At 37.9% G+C, this 22,266-nt stretch overlaps 1 protein-coding gene across 2 annotated transcripts; it reads right to left on the minus strand.

Annotated features, from left to right (window-relative positions):
• Positions 1 to 1,690: 1,690 nt before the first annotated feature.
• Positions 1,691 to 21,949, minus strand: UCHL5 (ubiquitin C-terminal hydrolase L5). Of its 2 annotated transcripts, none has more exons than XM_086617069.1 (11): positions 21,862 to 21,949; positions 19,312 to 19,375; positions 17,462 to 17,567; positions 9,822 to 9,951; positions 9,679 to 9,739; positions 9,470 to 9,600; positions 7,993 to 8,056; positions 6,783 to 6,885; positions 6,208 to 6,318; positions 4,185 to 4,283; positions 1,691 to 2,300 (listed from the first exon to the last, which is right to left on the minus strand). In XM_086617069.1, the coding sequence occupies exons 1-11, from the start codon at positions 21,941 to 21,943 to the stop codon at positions 2,256 to 2,258; spliced, it is 996 nt and encodes a 331-aa protein (XP_086473195.1). In that variant the 5' UTR covers positions 21,944 to 21,949; the 3' UTR covers positions 1,691 to 2,255. The 2 variants fall into 2 exon arrangements, with proteins under 2 accessions (XP_086473195.1, XP_086473194.1); XM_086617068.1 differs by having other exon boundaries at positions 6,208 to 6,321.
• Between the last annotated feature and the right edge of the window lie 317 nt (positions 21,950 to 22,266).

Here is a 22,266-nt window from a genome sequence, read left to right on the forward strand (position 1 = left end):
TCCTTAAAACTGTAAGATGGATTAAGGCCCAAATCTCTATTTTGATTTTTTTTTTGGCACCTTTAATTTGGTAATTCATCAACTTCATATACAGCTTTATGTTCACATGACACTGTCCTAAAAGCAGCCAACATACAAATAATTGCCTTTAAACCCAGGATACATTATGAAACATGGTTTTACAAAGTTGGTGAAAACGGAAAAAAATTAGCATATGGTTTTTGATCACGAAAAAATAGATTCTATAATATCGTTTTGAGTTGTTCTACTTCTGCATTAAATACGTTTTTATAAATCCCATTTTTCACTCACACATTGGACTAACAAATTTTATTAAAACTAGATCTTTACATTCCTTTTTTTCATTCCACAAAACCAGAAAGTTTGCTTGCAACATAAGTTATTCTAATGTCTAAAAGAATTACTACTAAAATTTGTTGATAATTGCAAAAATAATTTGCTGCTTTAGCTTAATTCCTTTTCCTCTTGTACATGCCCAAGGATGCAAATAAAAGGAGAATGGAACGACTTCAGTAAAATTTAAGTTGACAAAATTTTATTGTAGAAAGTATCAAAATTCTCCAAGAATGTCAAGGTGCAGCAGAAATCATCAGGCTACCACTTAAAAAGATGAAACTTTTCATCAGGCTGCAATGGACTTTAGAGTGTAACTTTAAGATCAGAAATGCCTCTTACAGGGAAAGAGTCTTTCCCTTCCCCTAAACAATACTGCTGCAATGAATTACTGAAGCAGGAAACTCACACACATAGTTTACATTCTCAACCTGATCAATTTTGTACAAAACAAAGACATGGATCTTGCCTTCTTTTCTGAAGCAGATCTTACCTTTCCAGCCACAGCAATGACTCAAGTGGATCCTTTCAGCAGTAGGAGAGCACTGTATGTGTTTTACTTCTTCAGTCAAAATTTTATCCTGTCAATATATATGCAATACATATGAAGCACCAACAGAAAACAGAATTTGTTTCATATCAGGGTTTCAAAAAGTTCTCTAAATATGGTATATTCTCCTCATACAAGCCTACAAGACCAAAGGACCTCACAGTTCAATGAAGTATGCCTATAGGCAAAGTAAGTGAAACAAACATCATTTACTGGTTTTAAATGTCTTCCAAACAATTCAAGTTCTTTTGTTTGTTTTTCTTTCTATTTCTTGCCTGAGTCTTAAGAAAAAACTGGTAATTTTCCAAGCAAATTTATATACACTATACATTGACAGCATTTCAATAATTCAAATATTATGTGTTGTCACAATGGCCTGTTACTATTCTTACCAAAACAATTTGCCTATTCATAGTTCACATATAAGCAGCACTAAGAAGGCAGGAGACCATGTGAGCTCCATGCCCCAGAAATTGCCTTTGGTCCATGGAAGACAGTTGAACCATCTTCCATCACAATGTTGTTATCCACAAGAATCTTCCATGTATGTTTTTTCTTATATTAAATTACCTCCCAAGGTCAATTAAAAAGCATTGTTTTAAAGACTTAAATTTAACATCCTCTAGAACAGTACTACCTTATATCCAAGAACATTAACTCCCTAAAACAATAGCATGCCTTCTTTCTAACCCGAATTTAGAATGCTTATACTCAAAGGCTGGTAACTTCCGATACATCTCCTAAGCATCTTATCTAAAAATAAAATACCACAGAAGAAAGTTTGCCAAAATAAAAATGGGAATATTTATTATCTTTTCTACTAAAGCAATGCAGGTCTTTTGAGATTATACATTGGTTTTTGCAAATGTTTCTACAGCTGAATTCATACTTTTCGATTTTGTAAAAAAATTAGACACATACTTCATAAAAACAAAGACGCGGGGTATGTCACTGAACAATTGGATAGCATTATAATTGTTAGTAGGGATGAGCAAAGAAAGCTCGTGCTTATACTCAAACTCTGGCATTTGTATCATCATCCTATATCCGAGTGGGAGAAAATGGGTACATTTTCCTTGCACATTTTTAGGTCCACTTCTGAAGCTTTCAGAAACCAGACAGACTGTTAAATACTGAATTTGACCAAGAGAACCTAAACATTACTTAGCAGTACTACATGCACAAGATGCAGGGGAAGGAAGAAAATTAGACCCGTGCATACAGTACAAGACAAATCGTTACAATTGTCAAACGTGCGCTGGACAAAATTTAAAGTTTATGAAAAGTTTTATTTGTTGTCATGAAAATAGTTTCAGAAGCACATAATTGCACGTATTTTGCAAAGTCATCTTCACTTGGCGTCCTGAACTTTCTTGGCATTCTGTTTTTCTTTTGCCTAGAAAGCAAAGGGAAATGATGTTAAGCTCTAACAAGACAAAGATATTCTTTTTGGAGCTTTGAATGGCTCATTACGTTTTTGAAGATTCGACAAAACATGCTGTAGAAAGAGACATTTTAAATGTAAATCTAGACCCTTCAGAAGCATCCTACTACTATTTTACTAGGTTTATATACAAAAGCCTTTTAAGAAAATACGTAGGTTTAAATATATAAGATGAAAGAAACTCTAAGATTAGACAACTTCCATAGGGGAAAACGAGAGGTGAAAAAAAAGTATTATTTTTAAAACAATTTCATCTTCATCTTTTATACCTCCACATTCCTTTAATTAAACACAGAAATAACTCTTCATAATCAAAATATTTCATATCACAAGAAAACGCTGCATTCAAATATACTGGTTATCACAAACTAAACTCTAAAGCAACCAAGGCCTTAGTTTTTTAGATCTTTCAAAAGGACAGACTAGGAAAAAGACCCACAACAATTCCTACCAGATGTTTGAGAACAGATTCTCATAGAACTTGTATCAATTGACAGATAGTTCATATTGACAGGGAACTAGCATTTTCTTCCTTATGAATTTAGTGAAAAAAAGATTAGGCAAGAGGAGGGGACAATTCAAATGCAATACTAGCCATCTTTGCCAAAACATTTGTTCATTCTGAATCAGACTGCTGCTTGTTACCACTTATTACTGAACAGAACTGGATCTAATTCTGTGATTTAGAATTAAGATCTGTTATCACCAGCTCCTCAGGTCCATTGGAAATTTCCTTGTAAAAGCAGCTTTATGGTATTATAAATAAGTCTTATTAACATGAAATTGGATTAAAACTCTACAAGTTACCCAAATAAGGAAAAGATTAAAAACTGAATCCAAAAGTTATTGTCTTATAAACTACTGGCCTGCAAACATACTTTCCTAAGTAAATTCAGCTGAAGAACGTACTCACTAAATAATACTAACCTCTTTTCTCATTATGATAATGTAGAGATCCTTTTTCAGGGCGAGTTCAAAACTAGGGATACTGCCTATGGCACATGAGTAGATACGCAAGCCAGCACTGATCTTATAATTCAAGTACTTGACTAGCCATAGTCTGATAACCTCGCCAAAGTGACAGAAACTCTCTAACAAACAAACCTTAATAGTAAATCTGTGTTAATAGCTAGACACCTTAAAAAGGGGAAAACGATGAGCCAGGAAACCAGGGTAAGAACAGAGAAAATTAAGAGAGGAAATTTCAAGTTACCTAAATGACCAGAACCTCTGTGCAAAGGTTGCCATCTAGTGTTGACAACTGCATAAAGCAACAAAACTGAAAAGTCCAGGTCGGTAAAAGAGATTAATCTTGTACATGCACATCCGTGTACGCATGCATTTAAATAATCCTCAGTTCAAAAAGTGATATCAAAATAGCATGGGAAACTCTACCACATACTATCTGGAGCTACACGTCAAAATTTCAATAGGACTTTTAATTTCCTGTGTAGAAAAGCCCAAATCGTGTGTGTCTCATGGTATGGCATCTTACACTCTGTGATGTCATTGTGTAGCTGATACTGAATTGCCTCTTCTTGTATCACCATTAGAAAAATTTGTTTAGGTTATCAAAGAAGAGATACAGTTTGCCTTTGCAGAATAGTGCAAAGCTGGTTGGTCCCAAAATCTCCAATCTCTATTGGAATCGTGCCTCTTGGGAACCGCAAGGGACTATCAGGTAAACTAGCAATATATCTCAATGTAGAGTTTAAATAAACCAACCCATGCCATTTATGCTTCCAAGATATTTGACTGCGTTTTTAATTTTAAGTTGAAGGTATGAAGAATTATAGCATTATACCGTTCCTTAAAAGTCAGCTAGGAAATACTCACTTTTTCTACTAATGGTATTAACTGCTGGTGCTCTGCCAGAGTCTTTAATAATTCCATGATGAAAGGTAAGTAGTTATGTTTTCTTCTAATATTTTCAATCTAAAAATAAATTAAAAATATTAACAGAATTATTATATGGCTAAATGGAGATTTTTCCCATCTCCAAGAGCTGGAGTTTTTTTTAAATTTCAGCCAGCTAAAAATAAAGTTTAAGCAACAGAATTTTGAGCACATGGTGAGAAAATACATGCCACATAAATTTACTGCTTAAGGTACAAATTCTCCTTAAAGTCTTTTGTCATACTAGCTGAAAAACCCTCAATGACTAAGTAGGTTATACAGTTCAGATACTACTGTAACACTGAGAAGTATTATTATCTAAACTATTCACTTTTTTCCCCGTCTCAACTTAAATGGCAGTTTGACCTTGCACAGTTGTAGCCTCAGCCTAGGCTGAAAACGTAAACGTTTCTGTAATGCAAAAGCATAACTGGTTTTGTCACACTGAACACTTTGCAGCCTGGTTAAATGGTTCAATCCTTCAGAAAGGTAGGAGATGGATTGGTTTTTTAACTGAGATAAATAACTTCCATAGACCCCAAGTATATATCCTAAAGTAAAAATAAAAAAAAAAGAACTTTTAAGCAGTTTCCACAGTATTTCCACATAGTTAGAAATTTTAAGGTGTTTTGCCTCCCCTAATTTCATTTGTTTGCTTATACTCATGCTTGGTAAAGCATATCCTTCATGGGTTTTTTTGATTTTGTTTTGGAATTGTGGGGTTTTTTTGGTATAGTTTCTTGAATTGCATCCTAATGCTGTGGAACAGAAGGTAGAGACAATGCTTTACAGACAGATAATGAATACTTTACAATTTGAATTCAAATAGATTTCTACAGTACATGTGTTATCATTACAATTACTGAAGTCTTGGTTTGTACCTTCTAGAAACTGGTTAAAATATTTATTTTATTTTTAGTAAAAAAGCACAAAATCTAATGAAAACATTTCTTTCTCCTTTGATATATACAACTTTTATTTTAAAACTTATTTTTAATCTGGCCACTTTCTATATCCCCAAAAAACAGGTTAAGGGATTAAAAAAAAAAACTCAAACCATTTGGTTATCCCGCTTTCGTCCCCTCAAAACATTCCTTTAAAAGTAGTAGGGAATTATCAAAAAAAGTTGCAAGTGATAGTTTCAGAGAAACTTTCCCATTTTCATAAATACATGTCATTATAAAGAATGATATGCTTTCAGCACATAGACATAAAGTACTTATTTAGGAAAATGCAGAAGATGCCAATTGTGGCTTCACTGCTTCCCACACAGGAATAGACAGCGGATAAACAATAAGGAAAGAACAATTTTCTTAAAGTACCCCAAGAGAACTTCTTTACTAAAAGCTATGCAAGTGCCTATGTGTCAGATTAGAAGATGCATGTGCAAACACAGAATGAATCTATACACGAAGTTCACAGAATCTCCTGATGAGCCTCCACTATAAACTGATGCATAAACATTCTTCATCACTGACAATGACAGCTGGAAGAGCTTATATGAATGCTCTGCAGAAAAAAAGTTATGACTAACAGATCAGAGACCTTATACACAAATAATCCTACTTAGTAAGAGACCACTGTTACATATAGTCGTATAATTAGCCACTCCAGCAAGAAAAGGCTGATCAGCCCTCTAGGGCACACAGCGCAATTTCTTTGCAGGAGCTCCAGAAATCACTGTGCTTAAAAAAATATTTGAAAGTGAGAAAGATACAAAGAAGTGGCAAAGCAAAGGGAGCTATAGAGACCATTACAAACTGACTTGTAAGCCTTACGCTAAAAGAAAGCGAACTGCTAATTAACCTGCAATTCAAGAAGAGAACATGAATTTACGTAACATTGTCTGTTTAGTACTCATCCAGTTCCTTCAGATTAATTGCAACTGCCTCCCATATATATAAAACTGGCTTTTTCTTACATTTTTTCCAACAGTTTCATCAGAAAAGCAAAAGTTACATACCTTATATCTTTTTAATTTTTGGTTCTCTTCTTCAATTAACATCTGGTATTTTGCAACTTCAGACTGTATAGAACTTAACATATTACTACTTTGATCTGTATCCATAGGTTCCTCCTTCCACAAAACAGAAATGTTAAATGGATGATGTTATGGCACTTCGTTTATTTATTTAAAAAATAAATTAAGTCTTGTCCTTAGCGTATTTCTATCACAGAAAGATTCAGTTTTGTTTACAGTTATAGGAAAATTCAAGGAATTTATGCAGTTAGTTACAAGTAGATTAGATCAGGTACTAGGAAAAGAATAGCTCTATCAGCACATCAAATTAGTCAAGACAGAGTCATAATGACATGGTCATATTGCACCAAGTGCTCAAATTAGCTTACTCAGAACTAAGCTGAGCTGCATCAGCGCATCCACGCAGCACTGCACTGTGCTAAACAGATATGCAGTAATCCTTCCCTGCTCTTTTTAGTGATGCTCCATTTGGAGCAGGAGAAGGAGGTGAATGATAAAGCAGAGACACAGAACTATTATCAGAGAACTACTTCAGTAACTTAAATACCATGGCCTACCTCTGCAAGTTGCTGCTGTAATTCTGCAATCCTCTGCTCATATATCATCTTTCTGTCAGATACAATAGCCATCAAGTTAAACCTTATCTCACCTTCACTGTATCTAAATGAGGAACAAAAAAGAAAAAACCCTTTCAAAATTAATCTTTAAGGTGACAACTCAAAATCTTCCTCTACTATTTCCTTCATTATAAGGGAATACATTTTGTGGGGGAAAAAAACCACCCAAACAGATCTATTAAATTAAATTGTGATACAGATCCAATCCTGCTATGAAATAAAATCAGACCTCAGATAAGGACTATCCAGTACTCCTAATAACATGCTCTCCTAAGATGTTCCTGTCTGTGGGTACAGGAAATAGGTATTTGAAATTGTCCACAACAGAAAACAAAATATGACATAGCTAACAAAACATGCACAAGACTGTTGCACACAACAGTTTTTACTTTGTCATTACTGTTACTCGTTAGAAAATGTTGGAGACTTCTTCACACAATGTGAAAAGCACATTCACCAATTAGACTAGCAGGCTTTTCAGAGTTTAAATTCTCCAAATGGGATTTGGCAGTAATGCTTCACTTATCAAGTAAGTCTTCAAGTAAAAGACATTGAAAACTATTTTCTAAAAATGGTATAAAATCAACTTTGCTTCTAAGACGTTTGGAGCTGCAATTTGGGGCCAGGACTGAGAAGTAGAAAAACTTCTATAGTATGTTTGAAAAACTTCTATAGTATGTTTTTCTAGCTTAAATTTCTAAAACAAGCCACATCCCTAAGGAAAACCTGTTTTCTGTAAATACCAGCTACATGGATATAGTTATTATCTGGTATTTTCAATTGTAAGTACACACCTGAACTTTATCCATGGTAATGGCGCTATTAATATTCACTTGAAGACCCACAGCTGTCAAAGAGCTAATCTTGCTCTTCCTGTCTCAGAGTACGAGTGGGCTCTCTCTGTACTACATGGACATCTACTTTGATTAATCATACAGGAACACAGCATATTGGAGACTTATCTATCACCACATTTGGCTCATGTTTGGAAATAGGTTCTGAAGTCACACAGTGATACGCACATAAAAACAACGCATAAGTGTCATTCCCTAGAAATTCGGTTGAAAGCCTTTAATGGAAGGAAATCAAGAATAAGGAATTTTTACACGTATATAAGGTACTATATTTTAAAAGCATCATGAGCATTTACTTTTGTATACGTTTCTCTATGACAGGCCGTACAGCACTTATCCAGTCATCTTGATTGCATGCACCTAGAAAAAAACATAAAGAAAGAAATTAAGTTTATCTTTGCAAAATTTGTTGCAAATTCAAGACTCATAATTCAGGCTTATGAATAAGCATTTATTTTGTTGATAAAAAGAAACAATGGGGGGAAGCGTTATGTAAGATTTTTATGACACAAGAAATTAGTTGGTATGACAATATAAAAGTAGACAGCAAAAGAAAAAAGTATGGATAGCTACAGCTGTTCCATTTAGACAAAGAGTTAATACTATGTAGATGCAATACAATGTTAAAAAGTCAGACATGGAAAAAAAGAGTAAAGGATACATGATAGATAAACGAGAGAATAACTAAAGGTAACTTAAAGCTGATAATGCCTCTAACAATTTCAAGACCTTAAAGCCAATGAAAAGACTCATGATCTTGCGACCGTAAAAGATAAGTTACTAGAAGGTGTGCAGACTGTATAGTTTCCCTAGGCAGAGTAAAGATGAGATTTAGCAGCAAGCCATTATTCAGCCGAAAAGTAAACACAATTGTCAAGAAAATTGAGAAAACACTCTGGAAACACAGTGTGGAACATTTTGAGATTATGTCAGACTCAAAAGAAAGTGCAGACACATGATAGGCACTATAAAGCTTTTCATTACACAACCTGGCAAACGTATTGCAAGTTGAAAAAAATGACAAGACACGAAACAGGAACAAGTCTTACAGACACTAAAAGTATGTTAAAACTAGCTATTCTCTTTGAAATCATTGGGAACATATTTGCTAAGAAAAAGAGCAGTATGTAAGTGCCGGTCACATAATGTATAAAAAGAGTACGAGGTCAGCTGTATATATGCTCCCAACAGAAGAAACAGACAATAAAATAAAGAGACAGTTTATAATCTACCTGGAAAAAAAATAGCTTTGAAAACATGACATGGCAATTGTCTTGGGTGACAACACCACAAACGAAGACGTGGCAGAAAATACTGGCAAAAGGAATTGCACACATCCAGTAAGGGAAGCCAAAAAGATTACACAGTTCTACCATGTTTCTTTAGAGACAGCTCAGAACAATAACGTATTTCCACAGGTAAGGAGAGCAAACATCCATGAGAAGTGGGTTATATAAACTCCACTCTCGCAACAAAACTATTAAGGTTTTAGACGCCCCCTGGATTGCACAGCCTGTTCATTTCCTTACTGAATGAAAGGGGAGATAATCAGAAACCTGGAGGAAGCACGAAGAAAACTGCATTTTCAAGACGGATAAAAATAAAACACTACAAATGACCGCAAAGTATAAGCCTGAACAGTGTATTACGAAAACCTTAAAGATATGCTTTAGTTTAACAAATAACTTGGTTTGACCCTATAACATACAACCAATTTTTTGCAATAAGCTATTGTTAAAATGAGGTACATTCAGAAAAAACATACAATATTACCTAAATCAATTGGTCCTTCCCTTAAGCCATCTAGTTCATATAGCCGTCCGTTAACAGGAACGTAGCTTACAAAGTGAAACGCATCTTCTTCTTTTGCTGAAGACTTTGCATCAAATTCAAACATCTGTTGTCTGCAAAGAAAATTTAAAAAAAACCTGAGATGAAAGAGAATTTGTCTAAATTTTGCCTAGATTTAAAACATGTGTTACCTGGCAAAACTGTTGTGAACTTGTCGAATCACTTCTGAGTTGCTTAGTGCCAACCTTTCATCTGAAAGTCAATTACAGAATTAAACTGTAAGTTAATGTAGATACAACACTGTAATACTTAAAATACAGAAAACAGCAGGCACTCACCGCAGCATCAAAACTTTGTGAAAATTCTTTAAACTCTGACAAAGTCTCTCCTAGATGGATATCTTGATGAGCACAATTTAATAGCACACTTACTATGGCTTGAGTAGCACAAGCATTATTTATTACCTAGAAAAAAAACGCAAGTGTTGAGAATTTGTTCATTCAGTACTGCCTCACCACCTCCCTAAAGCAATTAATAAAGGACATAAAAGAAATATAGGGACTCTCTGATCTTAGTGGAAAGACAAATAAAGTACTATGCAAAGCAAGCTGCCCAATTTATGTTATTATATTTCCTTTAATAATAATAATAAAAGAAAAAGAAGTCAACTCCCTCAAAGAGGAGTCCTTCAAATAATCAGAATCCTACCAAGAGTAGAAGCTCAAAAAATAATCGTTTGGGGCAATAAAGCACATTATAGAACCTAGAATTTTTATTTAAAAGTTGCATTGGACGAAACATTTAAAATATCCTAGGGATAAACTAATAAAATTTCTAAATGTTCCAAGATGTAAAATTTTTTTTTTGGAAGATGGTTTGCTGAGTAATAAGCCATATAAAACTTTAAATTTTTAACTTCTTTCTTAATTTACAATAAACCTATCCTTTTCAACCTAACATTTCAGTTATTAGTTTGTATGAGACCGTTCCATAGACTTGTTAGAAAAAATAAACACAACCCTTCACATTACAGCCATGTCCTTCATGTTGCTTAGTGGTACCTAATCTAGAACACAGTATTTAGAGAACATGAGACACAGACTGTAAGGATTATTAAACATAACCTAAGATTGCATTAAAAGCACAGTAATCAAATGGTATAAGGACAATATACAAGAAAGATTTCATATTAGCAGTTTGTTCTCAGTGAGCTGTAAGCTAGGAAAAACAACGTATCTTGAATCTTTGAGACTATTTTACAACTGAAAGTGCTACTTAAACCTTAGGACTGGGAGAGAGGATGTTGATTTTGTATTAAAAAATGAAAGTTAGTTCAGGGCTATGAATGTGAAACCACTTCCAACAAGAAAAGAGAGAAAAAAAAAAAACAACTGAGAAAAAACCCAACCTGTTTTACAATCAAAGCTAGTCCCTAACAAAGGAAAACCTAGTATGTTAATATTATATACCACATCAGGTACTAGTTTTATATACTTCCAGGTGTTCTCAGTTCAGGTTATACCTGTATAGTGTAAATGATCAAGAAATAATACAGCACTTCTTAATTTAAGAAAAATACAATCTACTTGACTTAAATGGTAATCAAGGGAGTCACCTACACACGCAGAACAAATTATTAGCAACTGAAACTCAAACCAACTGCAACTATGTAAGCTAAAGGCTAGAGTTCACACGATCACAAAATAAAGGACATGGAAGGAAAATCCTTCAAGGGCAGTGAACTAATAAACAGCAGCAGGAAAACTAAAAACCACAGACTACTAGAATGACATAGTTCAACAGAATTAAAACTATAACATAGGAAAAGGAACCAAGAACTAACGATTCTCTGAGATACGACTAGGGAATGGTATTAGAGACAGTTGTAAAAGGATGAAAGAAGGAAGATCCTTAGTGGATTACAGCAGGCTAACCTGAAGCAGTGGTTACGAACATTGTAATTAAGCTGAAAGAGAAAGGAGAAAGAAGGTAGACACGCCTGTGGTGAAGAACTATTAGAATGATGCTATTAAAATGAAGGGAGGGATGTCACAGCAAACTGCACTTGTGAAATAACTAATACAGGAGATACTAGGGAGAGATAGCTCTACATGGCAACTATTCTTACTGAAAAATCAAGATGAAACAATCAGTTGCTCTGGCAGACCACTAAGCCGATAATGGCTTCAAAAAGGGAAGGCAAAATAAATACAGAGAGTTTCAGCCTAGAGGCAATATCAACACAGAAACTGTGTTGAACCAGCTGGATAATAACAGCAAAAATAGGAGGAAAAATTAAACTCGGCAGGGAATTTGTGGTCTCATCAAATATTTGTCTTTCTGCAAAAATATATTTCATATTCCAACCACAGTATAAGAAGAGTGTGTTTAAGTGTATAAAGACCAAGCTAAACTATCTTTTCTTACTGCTAGAAAACAATATGCAACAAAAGCAGACCTTAGACCAGCAGCTCCCAGGCGTTGAAATGGAAATATGTTACGGAACTACAGAAACTCTTCAGAAACTGCGAGGCAAGAAGTAAGGAAAAGGCAGCAAGAATAGTCCTGTAGCAGAGGAAAAGAAGGAAGTGCAGGTGATGGGTATAAAAACAGTGTGTTCCTGGATCTAGATGACATGAGAGAAGTGTCAAGATGGAAGAAGGAGGTACTTATCTAGTTGTAGTTCATGGGCAGGGGTAGAGCGAGGAGGTGGTGACTGCAGTACCAAACGTAGACAAGTACAAGGTCTTTTTGTCACATAGGCACAGCATCCTATCAATGCACACAGCCAGCCCAGCACTGCTATACGCACAGCTAACGAGCCATTCTAGAAAGAAATTGATCAGGACACCCACCTACCCTCATTTCCAGTGCGTCTGTCTCAACACTGTAGAAAACACTTGCTGCATTTAGATAGCATGACAATACATGCAGGTGTCCCAGAAAGGTATTTTTTTTTCCCCTTATGTTTTGACTTGAGGAAATGTAAGAGGGTTTTCTGTATTTGTCCAGAAATCCCAATGTTTCCCTGTATATTTCTGTCCAGGAAGTCCTGGTGAGATATTTGATTTATTAATATTCAGGACTCCCAACTTAAAGCAGATACCCATACTTGAAAGATTTTGCTAGCAAATCTACAAGGTGCATTTAATAATACTTGAAAGAAAATAATAATATATATACACACACACACATTAGTGAGATGATCTAAAAAAACTGAGAAAATTGCCTTTTCACCAAGTGAAGCTTAAATTAAAAGAAAACAAAAGAACCACCTGAATAGGCTACTCTGCCATACTCTTCAATTAAGATACATAAATTCATAAGCATATACCTTTCCTTAAGGATCCAATCTGAGTTTCTGGATCAACTTAAGGCTGAAGCACTGTAAGTCCTTGACTCACATCCTCTATCTGATGGATTATGCATTTTGTTTTTCAAAAAGCTGTGGACAACCCTGTCTGTAACTGGTAGTATACCCAGCAAATCTCTGGGATTAACTTACTAAGCATCTCAGTGTTACAGAACAGTTGGCTTTACAAAGCTCAACATGGAAAATTCAGCATTAAGACAAAGTTCTGAAACTTGTTCTTGTTTAAAAATCCTATCTAATTTTATTTGGTTAGATGTGTTGCAAGTTCATTTTACTTTGTAAGAAGTTAAGTTATCCCAAATGTAGCTTTAACGCAGGTATCTGGTCTATCTTAATGTTACCAAACCTGAAAACGTCAAAAATTTTGAGTTTGAAATCAAATTAAGTATTGGAAATATTAAAACAATATGCTTTCATTACTGGCACGAAGAAAAGACCAATGTTTTGTTAGTAACATTTTTTAGAAGATCCCCTTCTGAAGGTATATAGATTTTGTTCTCAACTAATGAAGTTAATGTTTTATTATCACAACTGTAATGCTCTATCATCACAATGCAGCATAAAATAAAAACAAAACAAAGAAATACCAATACTTCAGTAATAAAATCTGAAGAGGTTATAAAACTAAAAAAGTTTAGTACATAAGTCAGCAGCAATGGCATTCTTATTTGTCAGGAGACACTTCCACTTCTGCAGTGATCAGCACAGAACATAGCCATTCAAAACAGTGCTGAGGATAGCTGAATACATTGACTGGTGCAACTGCGTAGTCACTGTCTGTAAAAAGAGCAAGGGCCTACTTAAGCAACACGGAAATCAGGAAATTCAGAGTTAAGGCTGAAATTGTATCCTTAACTCACCTCATTGTGCCTAGGTATCCTAGCTCAAAGGGTATGTAAGATCATCCAGAGTTCTGTGGCCTCAGATAGAGGACCAAATCATACCTAGGCATAACAGGGAGGCCAAATTTAACATGAGTGCACATAAAAGTCACCATTAAAAAAATCCTTTAATAGGCATGCATATTAGACAGATTTCAAACTTCAACCCCCCAAAAATACTTGTGATTTAACTTTGAACAAGAGCGAGTTGTCATTTGGAATTCAACTACAGTATCACTATGAAAGTGGGTATAAGTAAAATGTGGGCATGCACGATCTCCTTACCAAAATTATGTTCCCTAATACTATTTCAAAAACATTTTGCTGGACAGTTTGAGAGCTGCAGCCTTTCACATCTAACCAGTTTCCCTCCGCAAAAAGAAAACAATTTTGAAGATGGAACATTTAATTAAATTTGAACAGAAACTGAGCCACACTGGAATAGCATCATTTATTACCCATACTAAATTGTTATTACATATTAACAGTTGCTTAGTCTTACTTATACAGGATTGAGAATGACATTTTAAAACTTCTCTGCAGTGAAACGGACTGTACCAGATCTCCTTCGACGCTAACATTCAAAAGAAGAAAATGTATGGAAAGGGCAAGAAAGTCAAAAGACTTTCTGAGACTTTTAGGGCTCCAGTGTCATGTCAGTTTTGAGGATACAGATCAACAGACCAGCAATCTTAAGTGTCGCAGAAATTTTGCTACCCCAGAAAACAAATCTATTTTTTCTGGGGTTCCAGTCTACAAATGAACATATGGTTATTTTGCTCATCACTTCTGTACTTTAAAAAAAAAGTCTTGACATCTGAAAAAAAATTCTTGAAAGGTAACAAAACTGCATCCTCAAAGCCACCATCAAAGTGGACTTAAAACATGCATAGAGAAAATAAGCAAAAGAGGCACATGAGCCCAGTTGCATGGTATCTGGGAGGAGCTGCTGCTTTTTTACAATAGAAATATTTAATATTAATGCTTGTCTTCCCTTGTGCTCCTGGGTGACTCAGAAGGATTCAGACTGAGGTTTCAAGAAACACAATAACCTCAGTACTACTACAAAGAAACTCCTGTTCTTGCTCACTTACCTTTTAACAACTTTGGCCCATATAGGCTCACTGAACAAATGCATATCAACGTGGCAGGACACCAACCCAGAAAATATCATGTAGTGATAGGACAAGGGGCAGTGGCTTTACACCGAAAGAGGGTAGATTTCAATTAGATATAAGGAAAAAATGTTTTACACTGAGGGTGGTGAGGCACTGGAACAGGTTGCCCAGAGGAGCTGTGGATGTCCCATCCCTGGAAGTGTTCAAGGTCAGGTTGGACGAGGCTTTGAACAACCTAGTCTAGTGGAAAGTGTCCCCGCCATGGCAGGGGGGTTGGAACTAGATGAATTTTAAGGTCCCTTCCACTGCAAACCATTCTATGACTCTATGAGACTAACTTCCTCCAACATGAAACTCACCAGAGCTAAACCAGTATTACAAATCCCCCCAAAATATCAAGATCAGTTTCTTTCATTACTTATAATTTTAATTTCTTTGTGAGCATTTTATTAGCTGTTCAGTCACACTACCTCAGTCCAGGCAAAACAGAACTGACAAGAAACACAAGTATAGGTATGTCTACAAAAAATGTTTTGATTTTGCTAAGCCACTACACTTGACTAACAGACAACACTGAAACATGACAAAGATACTCTAATCCTAAACTCCTTGCAACTTACTGTTGAAACATAACATTCCATGCCATCAAGTGGCATAGTTAGGTACTACTATTCTAAAAGAGTGACCACTTCTAGAAACTGCTTTCCATGCTGAAATGATGAATTCTTAGAGTCACTCTGGCACACACTCCTTAAAGGCAGCAAGTGAAGGAGGGGGAAGATTAGAAACCGTCTGCATCTCCACGAAGAGGTTTCAGGCTTCAGAAAACAGTAAAATATGAATGCTTCAAAGCAAGCTACAATATAAAGATGACTTTTCATCATTAGTATGTCTAACATTATCCACATTTTCTGACGTACACTCTCCAATCCCAACTTAAAGCTCAACAAAGCTTCTCTTAGCTACTTGTTTTTAAACACAGTGTCATGCTTCAGAAATGGAAATGGACAAAGGGGAAAAAAAAAAGCAAAGGAAACGGAGCAGGCAGACAAATGCTTTGGAACTTTTTAGTGTCCACAAGAACAGCAGTTCTGGAAGAATCTCATCTACTCAGATGAAACAAGAAAGACGAAATACCTCGAATGAGGGTATATCTGCCCTCATCTTAAAAAAAGTCTCTAGATTCATATCAGTGTTAAGTTTCTCAAGTAACTACCTTTTGAGAGTTATGTAAGGATTTTCCCTGAGGTTCTTCGCATCAACGCTATTCTGTAGCCACAGCCTACTGATCACTAACAGTGTGTTTGATTAGGTAGAAATCACAGCCTAAACAAGCACCTATCAGACCTGTCAACCTATAAAGACATTTGGCAAAATACTGGTGATGATTGTACCATAAGAATGGTGGACACTGCTTGGCAGGACTCAAGAACTGCAGCAGAGGAAGAACGAAGAAAACAGTATCGAAAAAGACCAAGGAACAAAGTCATCCACAATAGCATGAAACAGTAAGGTGATTATAAAAGAAACAAACTAAAGATGATTAACTGCCCAGCAGAACCACGTGTACAGAGCAGCCAGGAGAGCTATGGATACACCTAATGATTCCATTGTTTTCCATATTTCTATACTTTTAGCTAGAAGTGTATGCAGACTTCTTTACACCCTGAAATTTACATACAAAACACTTTTGCATTTGGGAAAAAAAAAAACCCACAAACAACCACCACCTAAAAAACCCCAAACTATAAACCAAAAAAACCCTCAAAACCAACAACCAATCTATGTGTCAGTCTACATAGAAAGACTAATAATTTGCCCTTTGACGTCAATGTTTTGTAATTAACACATGGAGGGTTACACCTCTTGTTGGACTGTTACATTTATGAGTGTTTGAGAAGCAGGTCCTTAAAAAGAGCTAAAAACATTTGTTAAATACTCATACTTTCATTCTGGTTACTTTCTCTTGCTTGCAAACAATAGGCACAACAGTCTATCAAAGCTAACACAGAGTTCCAGTACTACTCAGTATTTAATAAAACACAATGGATTACACTAACAAAAAACAATTTTTCCTGTAATTTCTAATTCAAACTCACCTATCTGATTTAAATACTCAAAATTTCCATGCCAAAACGGTCTGCAAACTCTTAAAGGAAAGTACTATCCTGCAATTATACTGCCCTGGCTGCAGAGCATTTGAAAAATGCAAGAAAAAAAAAACTGGACCAAAATAAAAATTTCTTCCTATAATTTGTTGAAAGTGGTTTCAAAAAAATAATTTGCTTATTCTGCTGAGAAGATTTACTAAGCAATTCTTTATTGCACAGAAGAGTTAACTTACTTTTATAGAAGAGGGCTGACAAATAAGAGCTTTCCTGTTCCATACCTAATGATATTTTGCCTAACTTAACAGATCAATCTGATCTACTTTGTTAATCATCTTTCAATGCACAGTTGCTAGCCTCACAGAATTTGTTAAAGTTATTTCACCTTTTAAAACATTAATTTTTGTGTACATATTAACAAAAGCTAGTTTATTTTTCAGTATTAAAATCTATGTTTCATGACATATATAGGAAAAATACTGAACTTGCCTTACCTGCTTAGCAAAAAATATTGTATCCAGTCTGGAATCCTGAACAACAGAACCTGCTGGTTCCTCTCCAGGCTGCCACTTGAAGAGGAAAATCAGCCCATGTACTGGCCTAAAAATAAAATTGATATGAAAAAAAAAATAATCACCTGTACTGATGAACAATACCAAAGCCAGCAACCTCTACTATCATTTAACTGTATGTTGGTACAGTAATTCTGTGAATTATTTCTTTCTAAACATAGGGAATTTGCACTGAAATTTTCAGATGTGGTCTTTTAAGTAGGCAGAACATACTTCAAGCTTCTTTCCACATACGCTAAACAATCCCAATCTGAATTAGCATTTAGTCAGTAATTTTTGTTAAGTCAGGACCAGTTTTCCTGGTTACTGTAACTTACAGCTGCACAACACTCTTGAATTTGTTAAAGAGCTATCAAAACATTTGCCAATCATATACAAGAGCTGGAATTAAAGTTTTGGTAATCCTTTTAGGCAAAAAAGAAGCACTCAAAGGTAAGAGGAGCTCTTGTGAAACTTCACGCTCTGAGTTACCTCTCTGAGAAGAAAGAAAAATCTATTTTTTTCTTTTACTAAATTGTGTCTTGCTCTTCAGACTGCATGTCTGGCAGTAAAAGCTGTTTACTATGCATGTTGCACTGTATTTAGTATTCTCATAAACCAAAAATTTATTAGTAAAGGAAACAATTCTTACAAAACCTACAGCTACAATTAAGCAAAAACTTAAATTCAGTTTGGTATGATGAATAAGATCATCGCCTCAAGATGCCACAAAAGGTTTATCTACAAGAGGTAAATGCACTACTGCACTGCATGAGAAATTTTTCCTGAGCTCAGACCAGAAGCCTGAGACATCTTTTTAAACAGCGGATCCATTGAGAGAACTTGAAAAATGCTACACGTTATTATATTCTTTAACTCTTAGCATTTGAGTTAAAATATTGTGTTCGTGGGAAGAAAGGAAGTTGGCCATCACTCAAGTCTAGAAAGATATACATCTGACAGTACAAGCAAGCAAAGTTGTTACTTCATGAACAAAAGAGGTAAAGCTCTGATGAAGTGTCATGAAGCACATAGTGCAGGCAGCAAATAAACCACTTCTCAAGTAAAATTTCTGCCATTCCAGTGTCACTTGTCAAATATCTTCAGTCAGACAAAAATTCTAAAACTACATCTTCTGGACTAATTGCTACATCATCTGAAAGATTAATTATAGAGGTGTAGGATATCCAACAGGAACAAAACATGGTCAGAGTCAGATGACCTTTTCCTCTTAAAATCTTGTATGTGAGCATGGATAACACTTAATGCACCATGGACAAAATGGTGAAAGAATTAATATTGCCTAATGAGGGCAGAACTGTTCCATATGATATCAGCCACTGTCAGTTATAACAAGACTATTTGCCTTCATATACATACAGAAGTGGTTCTGCAGGAAAAACAAGTTACAAGAGTATGTAAGTACAGTAAATTAAGGCAACAGATGCATGTTATGTGAGGAAGAAGGGAGATAAAGCAAGGAACAGAAGTTTGTCAAAGGATATAATGCAAGGCAAAAACATTAGAAATCTATTTTCACAATCCAGCTGCTGTTAGCATCTCTTTCCAAAACAAAAAAAACCACACTAGATTAAGTACCAAGGCATTAATAAAAAGTAATTTAATTGCCAGATATTCAATTAAATCCAAATCCTAATGAACTTCTGCAGAAACTGAAGAAAAAAACAACAAAATCAAAACCTGAACATCCATGAAAAAACACCTAAGTTTAGTACACATTCAGTGACTTCAGACAAATGTCAATAAAAAGCATGTACATTAAAGTGCCTTACTTCAACTTTTCAAAATTCTCTGGTTCCAAACTCCATATTTCTTCAACTTGTGCTCCTCTACAACCTGAAACAAGGAAAGATACAGGTTTCTTCAACTCCCCCATTTAAAAGGGACACAGCTAGTAAAGGCAGACATATGAAAGAATGTCATGGTTTTGATGCCCATCAGATGGTTCCCAAAGGACGGAGATAAAACCGGCACTGCCGCTCTGCTCTGCATCACCACTGAACACAGACACAAAATCGGTCCTGCTACCAATGATTTTATCATACCAGAAGCCAGTATCACAGAGCATAGCAAAGCAATACCCTTAACCTGCAAAATTACATCCATAATTCTAATCCAATGCCTACAGGTGGCAAACTGCGTTAAAATACTGGCAAACAGCACATACGGCAAGTAAGGTGCTACACAACACAAGTCTGAGAGCAAACAAAACAACAGTCTGGCCAGCAATGCCCAAGGCAGCATAATGAATGCTTACAGCAAATACATTTTAACACACTCTGGTTAAGTCTCACATTATCTCAATCCTTTGTGCCCCCCCACGTTGGGCACCAAAAAGGACTGCATGGCTTTAACCCAGTCAGCAAACAAACACCATGCAGCTGCTCTCTGACCCTCCCCTGCCCCCAGTGGATGGGGGAGAATCAAAAAGGTAAAAGGAGAATCATGGGTTGAGGAAAGAATAATTTAGTAACTGAAATAAAATTAGAAGTAATAATGACAAGAACAATGGTAAAAATAATAACAGACTACACAAATAAGCAATGCACAGTACAACTGCTCACCACCCACTGACCAATGCCCGGCCTGGCCCTGGCTAGCCATCCCAGAGCAGAGAAATCCTGAAAATGCAACCCCAGAAAACAAAGCGCAAACTTCCCAGCCAACCCTCATCTATACACTGAGCAGGATGTCACATGGTATGGAGTATCCCATTGGCCAATTTGGATCAGTTGCTCTGGCCATGTTCCCTCCCAGTTTCTTGTCCACCTGGACACTGGCAAAGCACAGGAAAAGCCCTTGATTTTGATGTTGAAAAAACATCAGTGTGTTAGTAACATTCTTCTCATATCAAACCCCAGACTAAATCCAAAACACAGCACTAGTCAAGCTACTAAGAAGAAAACAAACTCTATCCCAACAGAAACCAGGACAAAAAAACCCCTACGGTAACATTTACGATCTGCATGTCTGGGTCATGGAAAAGTCTATTTGCAGGATTTAACACATCTTCATTAAAAAACCAAACCAACTAAACAGGACAAGTCAAGAGAAATTATTTCAGGAATTTCTCCTGTGTATGGGGATGCTGTCTTTATAACACAGCTGCATTTAAAAAAGAAGTAGAGGAGATTAACATATCTTTGGTCACCTCATGTCCTTCGATGAACTGAAAATAATACTGTTTTTAAAGATATTGTCAGCTAATCCAAAGCAGAACTTAAACCACACATTTCCAGAGAAAGACTCATGGTAGCAGACTGGCAATACTGTAAACAATATGCTCAAGTAAGACGTTTGTGTAAGACATGATCCCAAAAGTCCAAACACTTAGTATCTGGACGATTAAATAGAAACACAAAAGGAGAAGCATGCCTGGGCTTCACTTGTGAGAAAAAGCCATGAAAAAATTACAAGTCGACGTAACCTAACATAAAATAATTTTGCTTCTATAGCCAAAATCGCGCATAGACGTACCCGTTGTTATAACCACAGTATTGTCAAAGATCTCAAACGCAACTCAACATGGAATTCAACATTCTAAAAGGCGAAGCAGCCCCTTGCAGGCTACCCAGCCCCCTGCCAAGCACTGCGGCTCAGCTTGGTCGCGTCCTCCCTCCTGAAGGCTCCGTCGCCGAACGGGCTGGCTCACGACCCGCGCACGTATCTAGCCCACGCAAACGCCGGTGCTCCCCCGTACGCGACGGGTGTTTATCGAGCTGCCCACCGGAAGCGCACGTGTGCCCGGGGCGATAGGACAGGCTCGGCCACCCCGCCGGCCCCGCCACTGGGCGCCCACCGCTCTCAAACCGGGAACACCTGGGCCGCAGCGGCGCAGCCCGACGCCGGGGCCCTCCCCGCCGCCCTCTGCGGGAGGTGGGCTGCTGCCGAGGGAGCGCGGCGCTAGGAAGCGGGAAGCGCCCGGCGCTGCGGGCACGGCGCGGGACCGGGAGCGCCATGCAGAGGTCACAGGAGACACGTTCGCTCCCGCTCGCGCCCCTTCCCCGCCTGGCCGCCAGCCCTCCCAGAAGCTCGCTCCGCCGCCGCGGGCTGGCGGGGCGCGCCAGGCCCCGGCCCGAACCTCCCCTCCGCCGTGCCCCGCGTCCCCTTCCCCGGCCGGCCGGGCCACAGCCGCGCCGCGGCCGAGCCCAGCCCACCGGGGCTGCGCACCCTTCGCCACGGAAACGGGCAGCGCCCCGCGCGCTCGGCGGGCGAGTCGGGCCCCCGCGCGGGAGCAGCCGCAGCCGGTAGCGGGGCCGCGGCCTCAGAGCCCCCGCCGCCCAGCGGTACGGCCCCAGCAGGCGCGCCCTCCTTCCCCTCACCGAAGCCCTTGATGAGCTCCGTGAAGACGCCCGGGTCGCTCTCCATGAGGCACCACTCGCCGGCGCTGCTCCCGCCCGACATGGCGGCGGCCCGCGCACTCCCTCGGGCTCGGCGCCGCCGCCGGCCGGTTAAGCTGCGAGGCCGCGGCACGCCGCTCTCTTCCCGGCAGGCCCCGCGCCCCACGCCGCGCCTGTCATCTCTATGGTGAGGCGGGGCGGGCGCAGGAAGCGGTGGCGCGGACTGGATCCGGGGCAGCCGCCCGCTACCGGCGATGGCACCGCCCCGCCCCGCCCGCGGAGGGGCCGCGCCTCCGCCCTGCGGCCCCGCTCCTCTGGTGGCGGAGGAAGCCCCCTGCGCCGCCGCGGTAGGAAGCGGTTCCGGCCCGGCGGCTCCATCCGGGCACT

The sequence above is a fragment of the Tauraco erythrolophus genome, chromosome 10 (assembly GCF_009769465.1).
Source record: "Tauraco erythrolophus isolate bTauEry1 chromosome 10, bTauEry1.pri, whole genome shotgun sequence".
Lineage (NCBI taxonomy): Eukaryota > Metazoa > Chordata > Aves > Musophagiformes > Musophagidae > Tauraco > Tauraco erythrolophus.